Source organism: Megascapheus bottae, chromosome 8, assembly GCF_031878675.1.
Source record: "Megascapheus bottae isolate mThoBot1 chromosome 8, mThoBot2.hap1, whole genome shotgun sequence".
In the NCBI taxonomy this organism is placed as follows: domain Eukaryota; kingdom Metazoa; phylum Chordata; class Mammalia; order Rodentia; family Geomyidae; genus Megascapheus; species Megascapheus bottae.
The window spans coordinates 19,999,885-20,019,826 of NC_143516.1; the positions used below are offsets into that span (position 1 = coordinate 19,999,885).

Below are 19,942 nucleotides of genomic sequence, written 5' to 3' on the forward strand. Positions count from 1 at the left end.
TAAATATTAATACTTACTAAAAAATACATTTCAACTTTTTGTGATTGAAATGTTTGCTTTGAAAGTATGTTGGGATGTATTCATGGGGGTGGTATCTAAGATGGCTATTGAAGATGACTGGTCTGTGTGTGAAAGTAAGACAGTGAAGTCTTTTCAGTAGAGGTATGAGATGAGGAAGAATATTGGAGAAAAAGGGTCAGGATTGATCCAGATACATTGTTTATATGTTTGACAATTTGACAACTCCCCTTGTACAAGTTTATGTGCTAATAAAAACATAAAATTTGATGTTTTGAAATGTAACCTGTGTTTATATAAAATCTAGCTGAAGCATTTTAATATTCATGTTCTCTCTCTCTCCTCTTTTGTGAAACGAATTTGAACTTGGTGTTGGCTTTTTAGGCCTATGCTGTACCACTTGAGCCATAACTCCACCCCATCTTTATCTGAGTAACCAGGCACTAGTGGCCTGTAATCCTAGCTACTCAGGAGACTGAAATCTAAGGATTGTAGTTGGAAGCTAACCTGGGCATGTGTTTCCTATCTCCAATAGAACACCAAAAAGCTGGAAGTGGACTTGTAGCTTAAATGATAGAATGCCATCCTTGAACAAAAAATTTCAAGGACAGCACACAGGCCCTAATTTCAAGCCCTAGGACTAGCACAAAAGTGAAGAAATTAAGACTTACCATAATAAATTAGAAGAATAGTTTTCTCATGACAGTGGAAAGTGCTGTGTTATTTTGAAGCAGAAAATTGTTATAACTTACAAACACTTTATTTTACATTAAGGAGAATTGACATCTCTCCAAGTGCCCTGAGGAAGCATACTCGTTTAGCAGGGGAAGAGAGAGTTTTTAAAGAAGAAAATCAGAAGGTATGTTTTTTTTTAAATGCCCCTCCCCCTTTTTATAAAGTTGAAATTAATTTTTAAGACTTTTAAAGTGCTTGTTTTAACCTATAGTTTTATTGTATTTATGTTGTTAGGAAAAATTAAGCTGACATTAAAGTATCTTAAACCAGGAATAATTTTTTAAAATGTTAATGAAAGGAAAATACCAGATCTAAGAAAAGATATAGAATCAGTGGGTAGGCAGAGTGTATAAAAGCAATTTATATGGAAAATTATGGTTTCTACAATGTTTTTAAGTAAGTGGAAGATCTAAAATTTGCATAAAACAATATTGGTATTAAGAAGTTATCCTCTTGTTTTTAGGATTTTTAATAAGGATTAAGAAGTATGCATTATGAGAACTGCTTGATGAGTGAACCTTTGGAACAAAAATTCAGTATTTGAGTATTTATTTGAGAAAGGGCTTTATACTTGAGAAAGGGATCTCTACAAGATTAAGCACTGGGATGAGCTTGGTGGGATACATAAAGGCCTTGGTGAGAATGGCATTCAATGGTTAAGAATACTCTGATAATTCATTTGACATTAGTAGACTAGCTAATGGAAGAGGCCATAAAATATATAGTAGTAAAAATGTACAGAGAAGCAAGGAAGGGATCACACACCTGTTTTGAAAAGACCAGTGATGTTTGCAAGTACTGCTTATTTCTTGTTATGGCCAACAGTATTTGTTTTATTTGGAATATCTATTTTATGAACCTGGATTCTTTCAAATAAAAGAGGAAATATATTTGCTGCAGAGTTAGGGTAATTTAGCTATTCTTTAATATTGCCACTTTTATAGAAGCTATTCTTGATAGTGATATTGTACAAATTTTTCAGTGGTAGTGTATCATTAACTTACTGGATGTGGAATCTAGAACTGACAGTAATTTCTTTGTATATAGGACATTGATTTTGGAAAAAGCAGACTTGTATAAAATGTGAATATTTTTTTTTTCCTTTGTAACTTCAGTACCTTGGATTCAGTATTGCTTAATTACATTTTCCCAACAATCTGTTCGATACTCCTGCTCTTTTCTGTGCTCATTACTCAGACCTAATTTCATTGTAGAAGAGAGAGTAGCGCTAACTGGTAGATGGACATGTGGATATGACATTGGTTTTCACTTTTCATCTTTTTAACCTGTATTTTATATATATATATATATACATATATATATATATATATGGCAGTTTTCAAAGTAGTTTTACTTACCTTATCTTGTTCTATGGACTTGGTCACACGTAGGTGATTAGGAAGTTGGTTTGCTTGTGCTTAGGTTTTTTTTCCCCCATTTCCCTAGGAGCAAGTAGGTGAGTAGTTCTTACAACTTGATTATATCTTCAAGTTGTATATATATGTGTATCTGTATATACACTTGGAGTATTATGAATACTTACGAAAGTTAAACTTCCCTGGGTAAATACTTTTTAATTGTTGAATACTAGCAAGGATATCCACATTGCTTAGCATCTTACTGATGTATAATTTCTCTTCATTCCTAGATGCTTCTTTTCATCTTCCTAAATTATATAGTATTTGAAAAAGCAATGGAACAAGAAGGAGGTGAACTGTGACCCAGTTAAACTAATGTCCGTTGCAATACCTGAATTGAGAAAGGGCAGTATATGGCCCAAGATACTGAGTACAGGATTGCGAATAATATCTTTTCAATTTGTTTTGAACCTTGTTCAACCTCAGTTAGTTTAATTATATTCTTGCATGTTATGAAAATTAGACATTTTTGAAGTGTTTTTTAATTGGGTTTGTCAACTGCTCTGGGAAAAACTTGATAATTGATATAGTTAATGAGAACTATTATTTTAGGATACTTTTACCTTTATAAACAAGGCTTTATCATAACAAACTATCATTGTTAAACTATTAAGAAGCCATTTGGAAGGATGAGGATATATACTAAGTGGAAAAATGTTTACTTTGCATTTACCAAAGTTTATTATGAATTGCTTTATTGAGTAAATCCTATAAAGTAGAATGTAGTTTTAGTTTTCTAGACCCATTACTTTTTACACAAATGTTTAGTAAAAGCAGTAGGTACATTTTAAGAAAAGCTTGAAATGATGGTAGTATATTATGCTCCATTCTTTTTTAGAACCATAATCTAGCTACATATGTACATAAATATATATATACACACACACACACACATGTATTTCTATTTCTTACTGAAATCTATGTATTACATCTGTCTTTTGTAGGGAGATAAAAAATTAAGGTGTGATTCTGCTGATCTTCGGCATGACATTGATCGTCGTAGAAAAGAAAGAAGTAAAGAACGGGGGGATTCCAAGGGCTCCAGGGAATCCAGTGGATCAAGAAAGCAGGAAAAATCTTCAAAAGATTACAAGGAATACAAATCTTACAAAGATGACAGGTAATTGTTAAAATTGTCTGAGTTAGGTTTTAGCTTCTAATTAGCCTTTAATAATTGTCAGCTTAATTGCTTTCAATTTTGACTGTGTAATCGAATGTTTAAATTTAAACAATTAAAATTATTTGTTTTACAGCAAAAATGTATTTGTCTTTTACACGGCTTATGGTGGATGAGGACAAAAACTTTGGAATAGCAAGCTAACACTGAAAAAAAAAATGACAAATTAATGTGTCCTATTATCCAGGCTACATCAGGAGGTTGGACTTCAATGCAGTGCATTTCTAGAAACAGTTTGTGTAAGAACTTTGGTTCGTTATGCTTGATTCCGCACTTTTTCAACTCATAACACCCAGAGTACAAGAATTTTAAACTGATTTCTAGTGGTTTAACATGGGAAAAATTGGGGGGGAGGAAGGACTAGAACTAGTGATGTGTATTAGTTTTTCAAATAATGTTTCCATGGATACTGTTAGCAGTGGTAAGAGTTACCCCAGGTATGACCTTTTCGGGTGTTGCATTATTAGACTCATGTAAATTTGATCATCTTAGAGTTGAATAATATGAATACAAAGTATTATAGATAATTGTTTATTTTGTTGTTCATTAGGTACATGGTGAATTTTACTCGTGTTTTTAAACATATGGCTGGTACTTGTAATATCTATTTTATTTCTATACTGGTGTTATGGCCCAAATCATACAAACTGTTCTCATTCAGGGTGTACAAACTGCAGTTAATTTTGAAACTTGGCCTTTAGAACATTCTTTTTCCCACTCTTTTTTTCCTTTCCTTAAAATAAAAAGATTTTATAAATTAATTTAAAATATTGAGGAACTGAAGCTTATTCTTGAAGTTTACAAACCATTTACTAGTTTCTAACTGGCAGGCTATACTATGCTTGTTAGTGACAAAACAAACATTACAGGAGAATGGAAGTAGACTGTGTCAAAGGTTTAACACCCATGTATTTTACTTATGTAATACTTTTAATAGGGGATAGTTTTTTGACTTAAAAATATTCCTCTTATTATAATACCAACAGGGTTCTTAATTGTTTTTAAAAATAGTCCCATATTTCCCTTTGTTTTACAGTAAACATAAAAGTAGAGAACAAGATCATTCTCGATCATCATCTTCTTCAGCATCACCTTCATCTCCCAGCTCTAGAGAAGAAAAGGAGAGTAAGAAGGAAAGAGAAGAAGACTTTAAAACTCACCATGAACTGAAGGAATACTCAGGCTTCGCAGGAATAAGCAGACCACGTGGAACCTTTGTAAGTAATGAAAGTTACCTTTGATCATTTGTTTTTACCTTAGAATAGTATATACAAATACTATCAAATAGATGATTTAGCGATTGTTTTATGAGGCATTATTTTTAATCTTATAATTAGTCTTGGAAAATGAATGACATTTCAAGTATCCTATTTAATAAGAAATGCCATTTTGAGAATTTGAAGTCTGTATAATACAAACTTACTTTGGAAGTGTAAACAGTCCTTAAAGACCCAAGATTCAACGAGTGTTATGTTTGAGCTTTATTTTACAGGTCAAAAGGCTGCTTAAAAAAAGCTAAAAATTTTGTGCTCATCGCTGTATCGCAATTACTTCATTTTTACCTATTCAAATCCTTCCTTATTTGTGTATTATAGAAAAATAATGTAACTTTCTCTTTTATTCTACATATATTATCTCCATGTAAAATTGCCTATAATGAATATTCTCAAAAAGTAGTGTATCTTTTTCACATCTAGATTAAGTTTTCTACCTTGGGCTATATCTAGTTGGGTTTTAATAGTGTTCATTAATTAGGTCATTTGGGAAAGAGAACATTTACTTGGTGACAGAAGTGGCTAGACACTAAGGGCTCCTACTTTTGGGTAATTCAGAAAAACTAGATAATTGTTTTGGCTAGAAAATGGGGAATATTTTTTATTTAAAAATATTGGTTTGGGCAGCCTTCTAACTTTTTTTTTTTTTTTAAACCTCAGTTTTGAGTACCAAAAGTTTTTTTTTTTTTTTTTTTTTGCCTAATTGCCACTTTTCAATCCTCAGTGGCTGAGATTGAGATATTTAGATATTTAGGTAGAAACTCAGGACATGTTTTTGTTGTTACTGCAGTAAATTTAGAGTTTGCATGTAACTAAATACCTTTGATTGCATTACTAAATGATTTTGTTAATGTTAATCAGTTTCGAATTAGAGGCAGAGGAAGAGCCAGAGGAGTTTTTGCTGGGACAAATACTGGTCCAAACAACTCAAATACTACTTTTCAAAAGAGACCGAAGGAAGAGGAATGGGATCCAGAATATACCCCAAAGAGCAAGAAGTACTTCTTGGTGGGTGTTAGAAATCTACGTTTATTTGGTTTGCATTAATTGTTAGAACATACTAGGTGAATACATTTGAGTACAGATATTCACAAGGAGAATTCACCATAACTTGCGAAACCATTAAAACAATAACTTTTCAAAATTGAAAATGTGGGTCCCTTAATTTTGTTTATATTTTCCTTGAAATTAGAAGTAGGCTACACTGATAAGGGTAAAGTAATAGTATACCTCATTTGAAAGTAACATTCAGAGAATTACATAATCTGTAGTTGAGTTTTAACATATTTTTCACATCTGTCTATAAGATGGAGATAGTTATAGAAACTTGTTTAATTGTAACTTCTCATCACAGCTATTTCTATAAATGAAACTCAGGAAAAGATTTAGGATCTTAGGAATGCTATCATATTTATTAGAATAAAGGAAAATAAAAAAATTCTGGAAAATGCAGTCGCAGGATACACTGATTTTTATCTTCCTTTGATGGGGATTCTTTTGCCTCAAGTAGATTTTGAAAGTTAGAGCATGAGGTTGTGGTTTGGGATCTTTAGATTATGCTTTTCTGTAGTTTGTCAAGGGGAAAAACTGACCTGCATTATAAGGAAGAGAAGAGTTGAAAGTATCAGAGAATTTTATCTTTGTCCTACCTCTTCAGTGAAATCATGTTTCTGAGGCTAGTTTTGAAATATAAGTGGTTTGGTGGAAGCAAGAAAGAAAATGGTAAGTGTTTTAAAGGATGCTTTCTTAATTTTTTGTTTTTTAGTTTTTGCCAGTCCTGGGGCTTGAACTCAGGGCCTGAGCACTGTCCTTGGACTTTCTCAAGGCTATTGGTCTGCCACTTGAGCCATAACACCACTTCTGTTTTTTGTTGTTGTTGTTGTTGTTGTTGTTGTTTTTAATGTATGTGGTACCAAGGAATCAAAACCAGGTCTTCGTGCATGCTAGGCAAGCACTCTACCACTAGGCCAAACACCTAACCAGAGATGCTTTCTTAATTTGACTTTTTATTAAAGCTGAATTATGATGGACTTGGTCTATTGGAGTGTAAAACTATTCTGAAGTGAATCTCTAGAAGATTGACAATACTTGAAATTAATTTTCATTTGCCTCTTTTGGTATAGATTGAAAGTGTTCTTTTTTTTTTTTTTTTTTTGCCAGTCCTGGGCTTGAGCTCAGGGCCTGAGCACTGTCCTTGGACTTTCTCAAGGCTAGAGCTCTACCACTTGAGCCTCAGCACCACTTCCGGCTTTTTTCTATGTATGTGGTACCGAGGAATCGAACCCGGGTCTTCATGCATGCTAGGCAAGCACTTTAACCACTAGGCCAAACTCCCAGCCCAGATTGAAAGTGTTCTTGTGAATGATGTACAGTACTTGCTTTTTCTGCTTAGGAACTCAGGGTATATATATTAGAGTTTGACATTGCAGAAATAAAAGAGCTAAGTTCAAAAGGTTGGTCTATTTTTTGTTTTCAGAATTTGAACTTAGTGCCAAGGCGCTCTCCTTTAGATTTTTGCTCCTCTACATCTGGATTTTTATTAGAGAAGAAGTTAGAAATATAGTCTCATAGACTTTTTAGACTAAATTGGATTTGGACATTGATCCTCATATTTCAGCCTCTTAATTAGCCAGGAATAGTCGATTACTGGTACCTTGTGAGACATCACTTAAAAAATTTATTTTATACCAGTCCTAGGTTTGGCCAGTGTGCTGACCCTGAGCTTGTTTGCTCAAGACTAGTATTCTTGCCACTTTTGTGCTTAGATCCATTCACTTCAGCTTTTTGGTAGTTAATTGGAGGTAAGTGTCTCACTAACTTTCCTGCCAGGGCTGGCTGTGAACTGTGATCCTCAGATTTCAGTCTCCTGAATAGCTAGGATTACAGGTGGGAAAGACCTGTACCCTAAGGTATTTTTAAGAAATTTTATTTAATACAGTTTGAACTCAGGGCCTTGTTCTTGTTAGGCAAGTATTCTTCCACTAGAGTACTTTTCTGGCCCCTTCCCTTTTCTGTTTATCTTTAAAGAGTTGTACAAAGGCCTTTTGAGCATGTCAGTTTCCATGTATGATGAATGTATCTTGATTAATGTTACCTCTTAAGTCATTCTCCTATTGGTTATTTCCAAGCTAGGGGCTCACTTTATGCCCAATTGGGCCTGGACTGTGATCCTTCATTTGTGCTTTATTATATTGTCCATATGACAGGCATATACCATTGTACCCAGTTATTGTGCTTCCCTGTCTGTAAATTTATGTTTTAAGTACTTTTAGAAAACGCATGATGATTAGGGTACTTCCAAGATTTTAGAGTTACTGACTTGAAGTAAGGTACTACATTTTAGAAAATACGAGAAAGCATTTATGGGAACTGTGTGACTGTCTTTGTTGGATGTTGATAGTGAGAAGAATGAATTTAAGATGAAAGACAGGAGAAAATTTTATTCCTAATTTGAAGTGACTGAGGGAAATCAAGTGAAGATTCATCCAATAATGTTAGATCAGAAGCATTTTATGTCACCATTACAGGTGTGATAAGATCTTATAGTTTGATGTGGCACTGTGGCTCTAGTGGTAGAGCCTTGAGCTGAAGAGCTCAGGGACAAAGCCCAGGCCCAGAGTTCAAGCCCTATGACCAACAAGAAAAGGGAGAATATCAGAATTGCCAGGCCCTGTGGCTTACACCCATAACGCTAGCTACTCAGGAGGATGAGATGAGAATTGCCAAAGTGCCTCTGTTGCACTACTAGGGGTAGGGTGATAGCCTTGATCTCTTTAACGAGTTCAGGGATAACACCCTGGTCCAGAGTTCAAGTCCCACAACTGATCCCCCTGATACAAAAGCCAGACAAGTGGGCCAAGTGAAAAGTCAAATAGTTAAGGGAAAGTGAATAGTGAGTCAGGAGATTGTAATTATTATGAAAACTTACCTATTAATCAGATTTTGCTGTAATAGGTTTTTTTTTTCCTTAAATGGAGACATAATCATTTTAAATTGGCTTGTAAGTAGGGGGTAGTTTTACTGATAATACCAGTGTGTTAAAGAATCCCAATTTATCTCAATAGTGTATATATATCGCTATTCTGAGCTATACTTTAATATTTGGTCTGGGTGTAAAGTTTAGCTGTGCATATATCACATATTGATACTGAGTAAAATATCAAGTAAAAGACACTTTGTACATAACTACCATAGTTATTTTTATTCTTAGGATCTAATGAAATGGCAGTTTTGGGTTTTACATAGATGTTTGAATTTTTGCATATTAGATAAAGGTACTGTGACTTGTTTAGCAAGTGTTGAGAATGGAACTAAACAGTTTGCAAGTTAGAAAACATTGAGATTTAAATCTATATATTCATATTTTCCTGAGGTTCTTTAACATAACTGGCCAACATAAAAATTTTGCTCCCGTTCATGAAATGTTAATATTAAACAATATAGTAGGAGTTTAAGTGATTTGCATATTCTTACTCATCATATAATATTCATAAAGTAATCTGTTTTTACAGAAAAAGAAACGGACATTAAGTAGCTTGACAATTATATGGCTTGTAAGATTAGAGTTAGACCTTGAACGGATGAGTTGAACTCCAGAGCCAGGTTTGTGAAACTACTGTACAACTTAAGTAGCATTTGGTTGTATTGTATTTCAAATTTCCCATGTCACAATTTGAATTTATGAAAGAAGATGGTAATATTTTCAATAATAGGAATTCTGGGAAAGATACTAGTATTAAGTAGAACAGCCTTGATGGGTTGAGTATGAAGAGTTGAATGAAGCAGTATTTGATAGTACTGAAGTGCACAAGTTACTAGTTTTGAGTTGATGTCTTCAGAGGAAGAATGTCAAGTCCGTTGAAAGTTGCTAATTTTATCTAAAGGAGATAAGAGGATCCAGAAGATCTTCATTCTGACATATGCTTCTTTTATAACATACTTAACCTGTGAGTAAATATCTGAAATGATCCTTAATTTTGAGGAAGAAATCTTAGATGTAAGAATTTGAACATTAAGAATATAGTAAGCATCAGAAAATTTAAATAGCTAGCTATTAGGATTCCCTCAGATCTCCAGCTTAGTGTTTCTTTGAGGGGGGGGGGTAGGGTGGGTCATGGACCTGGGCTCTTCAGCTCAAAGCTGAGCCAAGCCCCACTTCCCTTTTCTAGAGGTTAATTGGAGATAAGAGTCTCAGGTCCTTTGTGCCCAAGCTGGCTTTGAATCTTGATCCTCAGATCTCAGCCTCCTGAGTAGCTAGGATTACAGGTGTGAGCCACCACTTCATGCAGAGTTTTTTTTAGCTGTTGCTTTGTTTTTTAAACTAAAGTTTCAAATGATAATGTATATAAAGGTAATTGCTTATTTAACTCTGGCATCTAGTTTTGCCACTGCCTTTCATTTTTCTGCTAACTCCAAGATGCCTAATAATATTAATCATTTGTTGACACCAGTATATCTGGGAATTGGTTTCTGTGCTTAATGTGCCTTTTTTTTTTTAATCAGTTAAAGAGGGATATTAAGAGTATTTTATATAAATGTTGAGAGGATTAGGTAAGTATGTAAAGAATGCAGAATAACAACATTATTCATAGAAAGAACTGTAGAAATACCATTATGACCTTTCATTGAATGCTATGCCAGGTGCCTTTCTGATTTTTGTTCTCTCATGGTGCTTTCATATTATTAATGTGAGGGGATAAATTCTCATAAAAGTTGCTATGTGTGGTTGTGGTTTCTGTAAGATTTAAAACCATTTTATTTCCAAATGTACATGCCCCTTTCCCCAAGAGGAATACTGAAGACAATACAGTTGGGTATTAGTGCCATAAGGGAGCATGAATTAATGTAATTGAGTAGGCAATGGTTTTGAGTAGCGGACTATTTATAATAGTGTATTTTGAAATAAAGGTTTTCCTAACATTTAAATTTGTACCTTTGGTAATTCCAAAAATCTTTCAAGAGTCACCAATATTCCCTTTCAGTAGCTTGGAAAAGTTAGGAAGTCCTTTCTTCTCTGTAGTGTTCTTATATTCCAATATTTGTGTCATGTAAGAATGTATTCTGTATTAACTGGCTATACAAAGACATTCTGTTTTGACAAAAAAGTTTTAATGACTTGGGTTATTGGGTATTCCACAGGATATGTAATGTTATTTACATTAAACAATAACAATTTTCTCCTTAATAACCATTTTGTTAGTGACAAAATAAGAGTTAATATGCCTAGATGTAGGTGGTAACAATTAGATTGCATATGTTAGATCTTTTTATTTGTATTTTGGAATGTGATAATTTTTTACTCAACTACAAAGTCAAGTAGTTTTCAGTTTTGTGAATAATTTGTAAGTTGGAGAATATCTATTTAAATATAGTAACAACAAACTAAAGTTCAAATGTAATAGCTACAGCACAGAAGAAAATAGCTGAGGCATATTATACTAAGAAATACAGTATAGAAGAAAGTAGTTGAGGTATATTAACTAGGAACTATGCTATTGTGATTTGATATTCACCATCTAGCCCAGAAGATTATATTTAAATTTCATGATGAGATTTAAAAATCTGGTTTGTATGTAGGACATTTTTATGACAGCTATTTTTGTGGGGACACATTGGTTATTTTATCTCATTGGAATAGTGTATAATAAGAGCTATACTGGTAGAGTATACTGAATAAACTTATGTTAATAAGCAAAATAGTCAGAATAGGGCTGGGAGTGTGGCCTAGTGGTAGAGTGCTGTCTAGTATGTCCGAAGACCAGGGTTTGATTCCTCCATACCACATACATAGAAAAAGCTGGAAGTGGTGCTGTGGCTCAAGTGATAGAGCTTCTAGCCTTGAGAAAGCCCAAGGACTGTGCTCAGGCCTTAGGTTCAAGACCCAGGACTGGCCCTCCCCCCAAAAAAATCAGAATATTGAAAACTAGTAATAATTTAGCAGGGAGATTCCCCACGTGGAACTCTTGGTAGGTTATTAAGCAGCAAGGTATGATTTTCTTTGACAATGGAACTTTGCTTTTAAAATAATCAGTTAAATTGTCTTTGTTTTACTATCTTCAGAACATCACTAATCTCTAGAGGACTAATTATATGATTTATATAATTAAAGAAGAAATCATCTTTACAAGAAAGACTGATTTTTTTTCTTCTTTTTTTTTTAACCTTTCTGTAGCATGATGACAGAGATGATGGTGTGGATTATTGGGCCAAAAGAGGACGAGGTCGTGGTACTTTTCAACGTGGCAGAGGGCGTTTTAATTTCAAAAAATCAGGTAGTAGTCCAAAATGGACACATGACAAATACCAAGGGGATGGGATTGTTGAAGATGAAGAAGAGACCATGGAAAATACTGAAGAAAAGAAGGACAGACGCAAAGAAGAAAAGGTAAAATTACATTCCTTGGTATTTGAACATTCTGTGCAGTGGGTTCACGGTGAACATATGATCGTTAGTTTACTTCTATTTTCCATATCTTTATTAATCTTTATTTTTCTCTTTTAGGAATAGTGATTCTGAAGTAAGATTGCAACAGAGAGCAGAACTTGCACCCACCATTTTTTTTAACCTGATTTTTGTTTTCATATAAGAATGTAAGCATTTTACTTAAATTTTACTGTTTGCAAGTAGTCTAGAAATTTGTTTTAAAGTCTTCAAATACCTTGAAGAAACAGTAGACTGTATGTTGAAAATCGTACTGAAATAAAGTAGAAAATTGTTACGTACCATATTTGTAACTATCAACTTTTAAAAAAGAACTTTTACTGTTTTTGTTACATGCATTGTAATTCTGCTTTGTCTATATGATATGGTCAAGTACAGCTCTGTGACAGTTCTGATTCTCTCTTCCCTGTTTGTTACTGTTTTATTCTGAAGTAAACGTTAGCTCTACACACAAATCCTTGAAGAGAAAATGTCTATAGTGACCACACTAATAATTTTAACTCCATGTCCTTAATTTGAACACTACATTCTAGGGTGACTGGTGTTTGAAACATACCACAAAGTTGTTACTTTGGTCAAACCAGCTTAACATTTCTGCAAATATATAAGGAAAAAAAAACAAGCTTTGCCAATCCCTAAAAAAGTAAAAACTATTAAGTGAGGATAAAGATTTGAGAAAATATTACTTTTAATGGAAGCAAGAAGTGGCATACAAAACAGTCCTTTTTAGAAGTCTTATTTGAGTTCAAAATTTAGTATTTTCTTTAGAATCTTTTGATAGCTCGAGTCATGGTCTTAAGTATCAGGTATTTGAGAAACTGGTTTGTGGTGACATTGAAAACCATTTTCATCCCATGGGGTGGGGAGGGGTGGGGGCAGAGGGCACCATGTTAGTATTCAAAGAACAAAACCTATACTTCTGGTGTGGTGTGAATGAATAATTTGATGCAGTACATTATCTGACAGTTTAAATATTTATTTGAGCTTTTGAACAGCCGAAGATTAGTTTGTAGTGAAATCACAGGAAGTGGCAGGCAACTTAAGTATTCACTGGTATACTATTTTAAGTAACATGTTCTAATACCACCAATAAAAGATTTTGTCAGGAAACTTGTAGCATTGATCTAACTTGATTCTCCCCTTCCCCCATTTCAGTTATAATTTGTAATGTGACCTTTATGTTTTCTATTCTTTAGGTAGCTAATCTTAAATGTTCTTTTTTTATGTAAAGGAGTAAAGTAGTAAACTTCAGTGTTGTCTATTTTCTTACTTTAATATATAAAGGAAGTCAGATTCATTGAATTCAGCTGGATTACTTGTATATTTTTGCATTAAAAATGCTCAGTCTATTAATGTAAGCTTTTAAAGCTCTTAAATATATGGCTCTTTAAATCTTCAGTTTTGATGATTTGACAATATGTTTTGGATCTTGATTACAGCCAGGGATTTTTAACTAGGAGGGATTAGAAACAAGACTAAACCACACCAAAGTTAGCATATACTTTCTTTGGCTTAAGACCCATAGTGTTGCATTTTTTTCTTGCAATTTCTGAAATTAGTAAATCAGAATGGATATCCACCAAAGCCAAGTATGTGTTGCATTATTTGAGTCATAACTAATACTGCATTCAGAATGATACTGATTAAAGCAACATGGATTTAACCCCTCACACAATTTTCATGACCACCCTATTTACAGGAGTACAGATTAGTTAATTGACTAGACATCAAATCCATTCATGTTTATGCAGGTGTTGATTTTGGTTTAAGACAGTAGGGAAGAATGGAATTTGCTGAGAAATTATTTATAGGAGGTTTTGCTATTACTTTTGGCTACTTAAGAAAAGACTATCCTTCCAGACAATATAGAGAGGGTGAAAATGAGAATTCTACAATATATTACCATTATGGTACCTTTTTCAGTGCTAAGCATATAAACAAGTAATGTGTTTTATTTTTATAAGCCACAATTTTAATTCTATTCTGTGACATGTTTTAAAGCTGAGTTGCTTCCTTTGGTAAAGTTACTAGATGACAAGTACCAGAAAATAACTCGAATAGCTGCATTAACATACTTTCTTTTGCCTAGAGCAAAGAAATAAAAATGAACCAAAGGATTTTCCCAGAAAAAATAAGAAAGATGTTTAAGAAGGCCATGACTCAATTCTTAGGTGTGTATGCTTTTCAAGATCCTAGGAATTTTAATAACACAAAGCAAAATACATTTTTCCCAATTGCAGTCTACTTTAAGGAATTGCTGTTGTTCCCTTTTGTCACAGTTGAAATCATTGTTGGGAATTAATAATTTGAGAAATTGATATTACCCAATAAGGATGAATGTGGATGGCTAAACGATTTTTACTCAGTGTGATGTATAAACAGGGACCCTTGTAAATTGTCATATGCCAATAAAATGTCATAAGTGGTAACAGCTGCTGTTTGTTTACCTAATTTTGAAATCATTATGTATTCTACCGTATTAATTTTTATTGCTTATTTCTAGACTGTAGAATGTTAACTCACCTATGTGAGTTATATAAGTAATTCAGTGGTACATCTTGATCAAAATTCCTCAGCTCTCTTTTTTACTATTTGCTCTTCCTCTGGGAAAGTGAGAAATTACAAATAAGCAAATCATTACTAACAAACAGGCATTCCAGATTTGTAGTTTATTCCTGTTCCTTTGTTAATTCAGGGCCTTCCTTTACATCCTTTAGTTATAACTAAAGGATTGTTTCCTTTAGTAAGATCTTGTGCAGTTCTTACCACACTAACTGACAAATTATTTTGAAACATAAAATGTGCCTCCCTTTCAAGTTGAAACATTTTCACAGAGTTTTGTGTGCTAAGACAAATTGATAATTTTTTTAACTTTAATCTTTTTATTTTGAGATCATAAATTGAAAGTTGAGATTGTGATTGAAAGTTACTTCAGAATGTCCCTTGTACTTCACCCAGTGGTGAATTGATACTTGGTAAAGTGAAGTACATTTTCAGTACTGTAAGTATCACATACTCTAAAACACCTCAACCTTCAGTGTTACTGATCTGCTTTCTGTCTCTAGTGTTGGTTCAAGAAAGTTCAATACATACAGAAAATGAGACATGGCATAAGCTGGGATTGGCTTTTCTCAGTCCACACGATTCTCTGGGAATTCATCTGCTTGGTGTGTGTTTCAAGAGTCCACTCCATTTTACTGCTGAATAGTGTTGAACGTTCAGACCCAAAGTGGCTTGCTCTGCCATTCACTTCTGAAGAATCGTCTTGTTTCCAGTTTTGTGATTATTGCAAATGTTACATCTATAAACACTTGTGAAGTTTTAAAAGGTTTTAATTGAAATGAAATTTACATAAAATAAATTTACCCATTTTAAAATGAACAATACATTAGCATTTAGTACATTCATAATGTGCCACTTATAGTTCTGAAATACTTCCAGCACTTCAAAGAAACCTGTTTTTATTAATCAGCTGTTTTTTCTCCTCCTACAGCTTCTGTACTATACTTCTACAGCTTTCTGGTTAGCCCATGTAAATGGAGGCATACAGTAATTTTTTTTCTTCCTGGTACCAGTCTTGGGGCTTAAACTCATGGCCTTGTATTCCTTGCTTGGCTTTTTTTTTCTTCAAGGCTGGAGTTCTGCTATGTGAGCCATGCGTCTAGTTTTGGGTTTTTGCTGGTTTATTGGAGATGAGAGTCTCTTGGACTTTTCTACCTGGGCTAGTTTTGAATTGTAATCCTCAGGTCCCAGCTTCCGGAGGAGTTAGTATTGTATAGGCCGCTAGTGAGTCACTAGTGCCTTTCTGGCTCGTACTGTTTTTCTGATCCACTTCCCTGCAAATAAAATATTTGGCTTCTGTCTTGATGGCTCCATAAATTTCTACTGTATATGTAATACTCATTTTTTTAATCCATTGTGGGATACTTGGCTTTTGTAAACTTTGCTGTGGTGAACATGGTTGTGCAGGTGCTTTCCTTGTATCTTTTTCTTTGGTGGTGGTTCTGGAGCTTGAATTCATAGCCTGGTTGATATCCCTGATCTTTTGTGCTCACCCCTAAACACCTTCCATGTCTGGCATGTGGCATGTCTCTCCCCACCCCCCTTTTTCTTTTTGTCTATCATGGGGCCTGAATTCTGGGCCTGGGTGTTGTCCCTGAGCTCTTCAGCTCAAAGCTAGCGATCTGACACTTGAGCTTGAGCCACAGCTTCATTTCTGGGGTTCTGGTGGATAATTGGAGATAAGTCTCACAGACTGTTGTGTCTGGGCTGGCTTTGAACCACTATCTTCAGCTCTTAGCCTCCTGAGTAATTGGGATTATAGGTGTGAGCCACTGGTATAACTAGATAAATGCTCAAAAGTAGTGTTGCTGGATATAAGGCAGCCATGCTTAGGGTTTTGAGAAATCTTTGTACTTTTTCATAATAGTTGTATTTAGTTTACATTCCCACCAACAGTATATTGTGATGCCTTTTTCCTTCATCTCATCAGCAATTTCTTTTTAGCTTCAGTAGTTGTCTTTGACTCATTTTATCCTTTATATTTCCATTTCTGGAAGGTTTTTCAGATGTACAGTGTTTTGTTTTTTTTTGTTTGTTTGTTTTTGTTTTTTTTTTTTTTTTTGCCAGTCCTGGGCTTGAGCTCAGGGCCTGAGCACTGTCCTTGGACTTTCTCAAGGCTAGAGCTCTTCCACTTGAGCCTCAGACCACTTCTGGCTTTTTTCTCTGTATGTGGTACCGAGGAATCGAACCTGGGTCTTCATGCATGCTAGGCAAGCACTTTAACCACTAGGCCAAACTCCTGGCCCATACAGTGTCATTTTAAAAGTTAAAAATGCTTCAATGGTTTTTGGTTGTCTGAACAGCTGTTTGCATTCTTAGCTTACCCCTATTCGCCCCCTCCCTGTCCTAGTGTAATTGAATTTTTAGCACTTTGTTTCCAGGGTGGTACTTAATTTTACTTAGTCTCATTTATTTCCATAATAAAAGTGTTCTGAGCAAGAGTGTAGATTTTGTTAACCAGAAAAAGATTGTCGTAAGTTATCTGGTATATTCGAAAGTTGGAAATCCAGAAATTTGAGGTCTAAAATGGAGTCATGTGAGTAGTTGGGATATTTTATGTGTCCAGTACTTCAAAGCTGATTTCTAGTACTTAAAGAGAGTAGAATTGTTCAAGTCATGTACAGACCGGGAGAAACATTCCCTATCACCTTTTTTTAATATGTATAACTGAAAGCAGATTAAATGAATATGAACATTAGCCAAGTAGGTGCTTAAAGGCAGTTAACCTGCTGGCTTTAGTGCCCTATAATAGGTGTCATCTAATCCTACCAACTCAGTAGGTTGAGATCTAAAAGATTCAGTCCAAAGTCAGCTCGGGCAGGAAAGTCTGTGAGACACATCTATAGTTAATCACTAGAAAACTGGAAGTGGGTCTGTGGCTTTAGAGTGGTAAAGCGCTAACTTTGAGCACAAAGGTTCAGGGACAGCACCCAGGCCTCATGACTGACAACAACAGTCAAATTAATTTGGATGCAAGTTTTCTGCAGAAATAGTGGATAGCTTGTCAAGAATGCCTTCATTACTTAATGTTGATCTTATTCCTTGAAATGTTTGGATGATATAAATCAAGATTAAGACATTGTTTCATTCCCAGGTAATTGGTTTATTGAGATTCCATCTAAAATGTGTATGTGACTTTTTTGAGACAGGAAGAAAATGTATATCTGTATCTGGGTTTTGAGCTTACTATGTAGCCTATGCTTGCCTCAGAATGGTAATCCTTTTGTCTCAGCTTCCTGAGTGCTGGGATTATAGGTGTATTGAAGTTCTTAAGGAGAATATTAGTTTTGTGTTATTTAGCCAACAGTATCACATTATTTTGGTTTATCACTAAAGGGTGAAGGATCGTCTGAAGTTGAATTGGAAAGAAAACAATTTCTGAGTTTGAGGTTTTAACCAACTCTTAACTGCATAGTTAACCAAAGCATTGCTATTTATGAACATATGTATATGAATTTCTTGTCAGAAAATAGACTAAGAATCAGTCATGTATCTAAAATTAATAGCACTGGAAAAGCAACACTTTTAACCTTCACTTTGGGGGCAGTTCTGTTATAGAATGTTTATTCAGTATTAATCTGGGTAGAGTGGCTCACTCCTGTAAATCCTGCTGTGTGAGGGGGAAGGAGAAGGCTTGCCAGCCTAGATCAACAACAACAACAAAAAACAATAGAAACAAGCCTTCTGGGTTTACCTTTTCTTTCTTTCTTTTTTTTTTTTGCCAGTCCTGGGGCTTGAACTGAGGGCCTGAGCACTGTAGTTGGGCTTTCTCAAGGCCAGAGCTCAACCACTTGAGCCACAGCACCATTTCCAGCCTTTTCTATGTATGTGGTATGGAGGAATCGAACCTGGGTCTTTGTGTGTGCTAGGCAGGTAGGCACTCCTTTTAACTCTAGGCCAAACTCCCAGCTCCCTGGGTGTGCCTTTTAAGTCCTTGTCTTGTATGTTTGAGGCCTTGGAATCAAATCCACAGGATTCAAATCTACAGGTCTTTTGGTTCAGACACTGCATCTTTGAAGGGTTCAAATCTTACTTTAGAATTATTTAACTTAGGTATTTTTGTACATCACAAGTAGAAATTTATTGTAATCACTATGTTTGGGTAATATGTCTTAACTGCTTTCTGTAACAGTCTGCTTTGCAGTCTTGAAAGAAGCAAGAGATTTCTTAAGATCATTGTAGCTTAAACATTTCAATCAAATCTTTATTTAAAATTTTACTTATGCTGGGTGCAGTGGCTCACACCTGCAATCCTAGCTACTCAGGAGGCTGAGATCTGAGGATCAATATCCAAAGCCAGCCTGGGCACAAAAAGACCTGAGACTTATCTCCAATTAACCTCTAGAAAACTGGAAGTAGGTCTTTGCTCAAGGGTAGGGTGGGTAGCCTTGAGCTAAGGAGGTCAGGGACAACCCAGGCCCAGGGGAAAGGCCATAGCCTTGAGCTGAAGAGCTCAGGTTGAGTTCAAGCCATATAACCCACACACACACACAAAAAATTACTTATTTTGCCAGTATCAGGGTTGTAACTCAGTGCTTCATGCTCAGCTCTTGCTTGCTTGCCTGGCACTTAACCACTTGAGTTCACCTCTATGTGGGTTGTTGCTGGTTCTGGAGTTGGAATCTTTGAGACTTTTTCTCTTGACTGGCCTCAAAAAGATTTTCTAGATTTCAGCTTTCTGAGTAGCTAAAGATTACAAGTGTGAGCCACCAGTGCTCAGTAGAAGCTTGGTTTGAATAATGGTATAAGTAATTGTAAGTAAAACTAGCATCTTTTTGTATTGTATCACTGTCTCCGCTGCCATGGTGTTGGCAGTACAGAGAGAAAAAGGCATACATATATATTGGAATTGTGTATTTAAATACGAGTTTTCTGGTCATGTGCATTCCAATTTATATTACACTTTTATGGCACTTGTAGTTAAGACTGGAGAGGCAATTATTTGGTTTTTGGTAGAATAGTATATTCTATCCTATTAAGATTATCACAATAGAGTAACTGAAGTTTGTTTACCCAGCACTGGCTTGGGGTCACAGGCTAATGGGTTTATACTGGACAATTGGGAAAATAAACTTTTAACTTTTATTTATTTTTTGGTCTAGTTTCATTCATTGAGAAACTTCCTGGCATGAGTGTACTAGTATGAATAATGCATATCTGCTATTGGGAAACCAGAATAAACTAATTATTAGCTGTAAGAAAATTATTAGTGACTGAAAAATGTTGGCAGCGAGGTAGCAAAGCCAAGTGCTAATGGAAGCACTTGTTATAAAACTGATTGACAAGTATTTCCATGGTTCCTCAAAAATTAACAATG

General features: G+C 34.8%; 1 protein-coding gene across 6 annotated transcripts in view; it reads left to right on the forward strand.

Annotated features, from left to right (window-relative positions):
- The window catches only part of Bclaf1 (BCL2 associated transcription factor 1), a 33,383-nt gene extending 18,891 nt beyond the window's left edge, over positions 1-14,492 (forward strand). For 2 of the 6 annotated variants that reach the window (XM_090338068.1, XM_090338069.1), the window contains exons 8-13: positions 793-877; positions 3,116-3,291; positions 4,385-4,565; positions 5,484-5,630; positions 11,794-12,006; positions 12,124-12,461. In XM_090338068.1, coding sequence (XP_090194194.1) covers positions 793-877; positions 3,116-3,291; positions 4,385-4,565; positions 5,484-5,630; positions 11,794-12,006; positions 12,124-12,129 — 808 coding nt within the window. In that variant the 3' untranslated portion in view covers positions 12,130-12,461. Of the gene's footprint in view, positions 1-792; positions 878-3,115; positions 3,292-3,424; positions 3,588-4,384; positions 4,566-5,483; positions 5,631-11,793; positions 12,007-12,123; positions 12,462-14,152 lie in introns of those variants that run through there. The other 4 variants (XM_090338071.1, XM_090338070.1, XR_016536469.1 and 1 more) reach the window with 3 other exon arrangements.
- Positions 14,493-19,942: the final 5,450 nt, after the last annotated feature.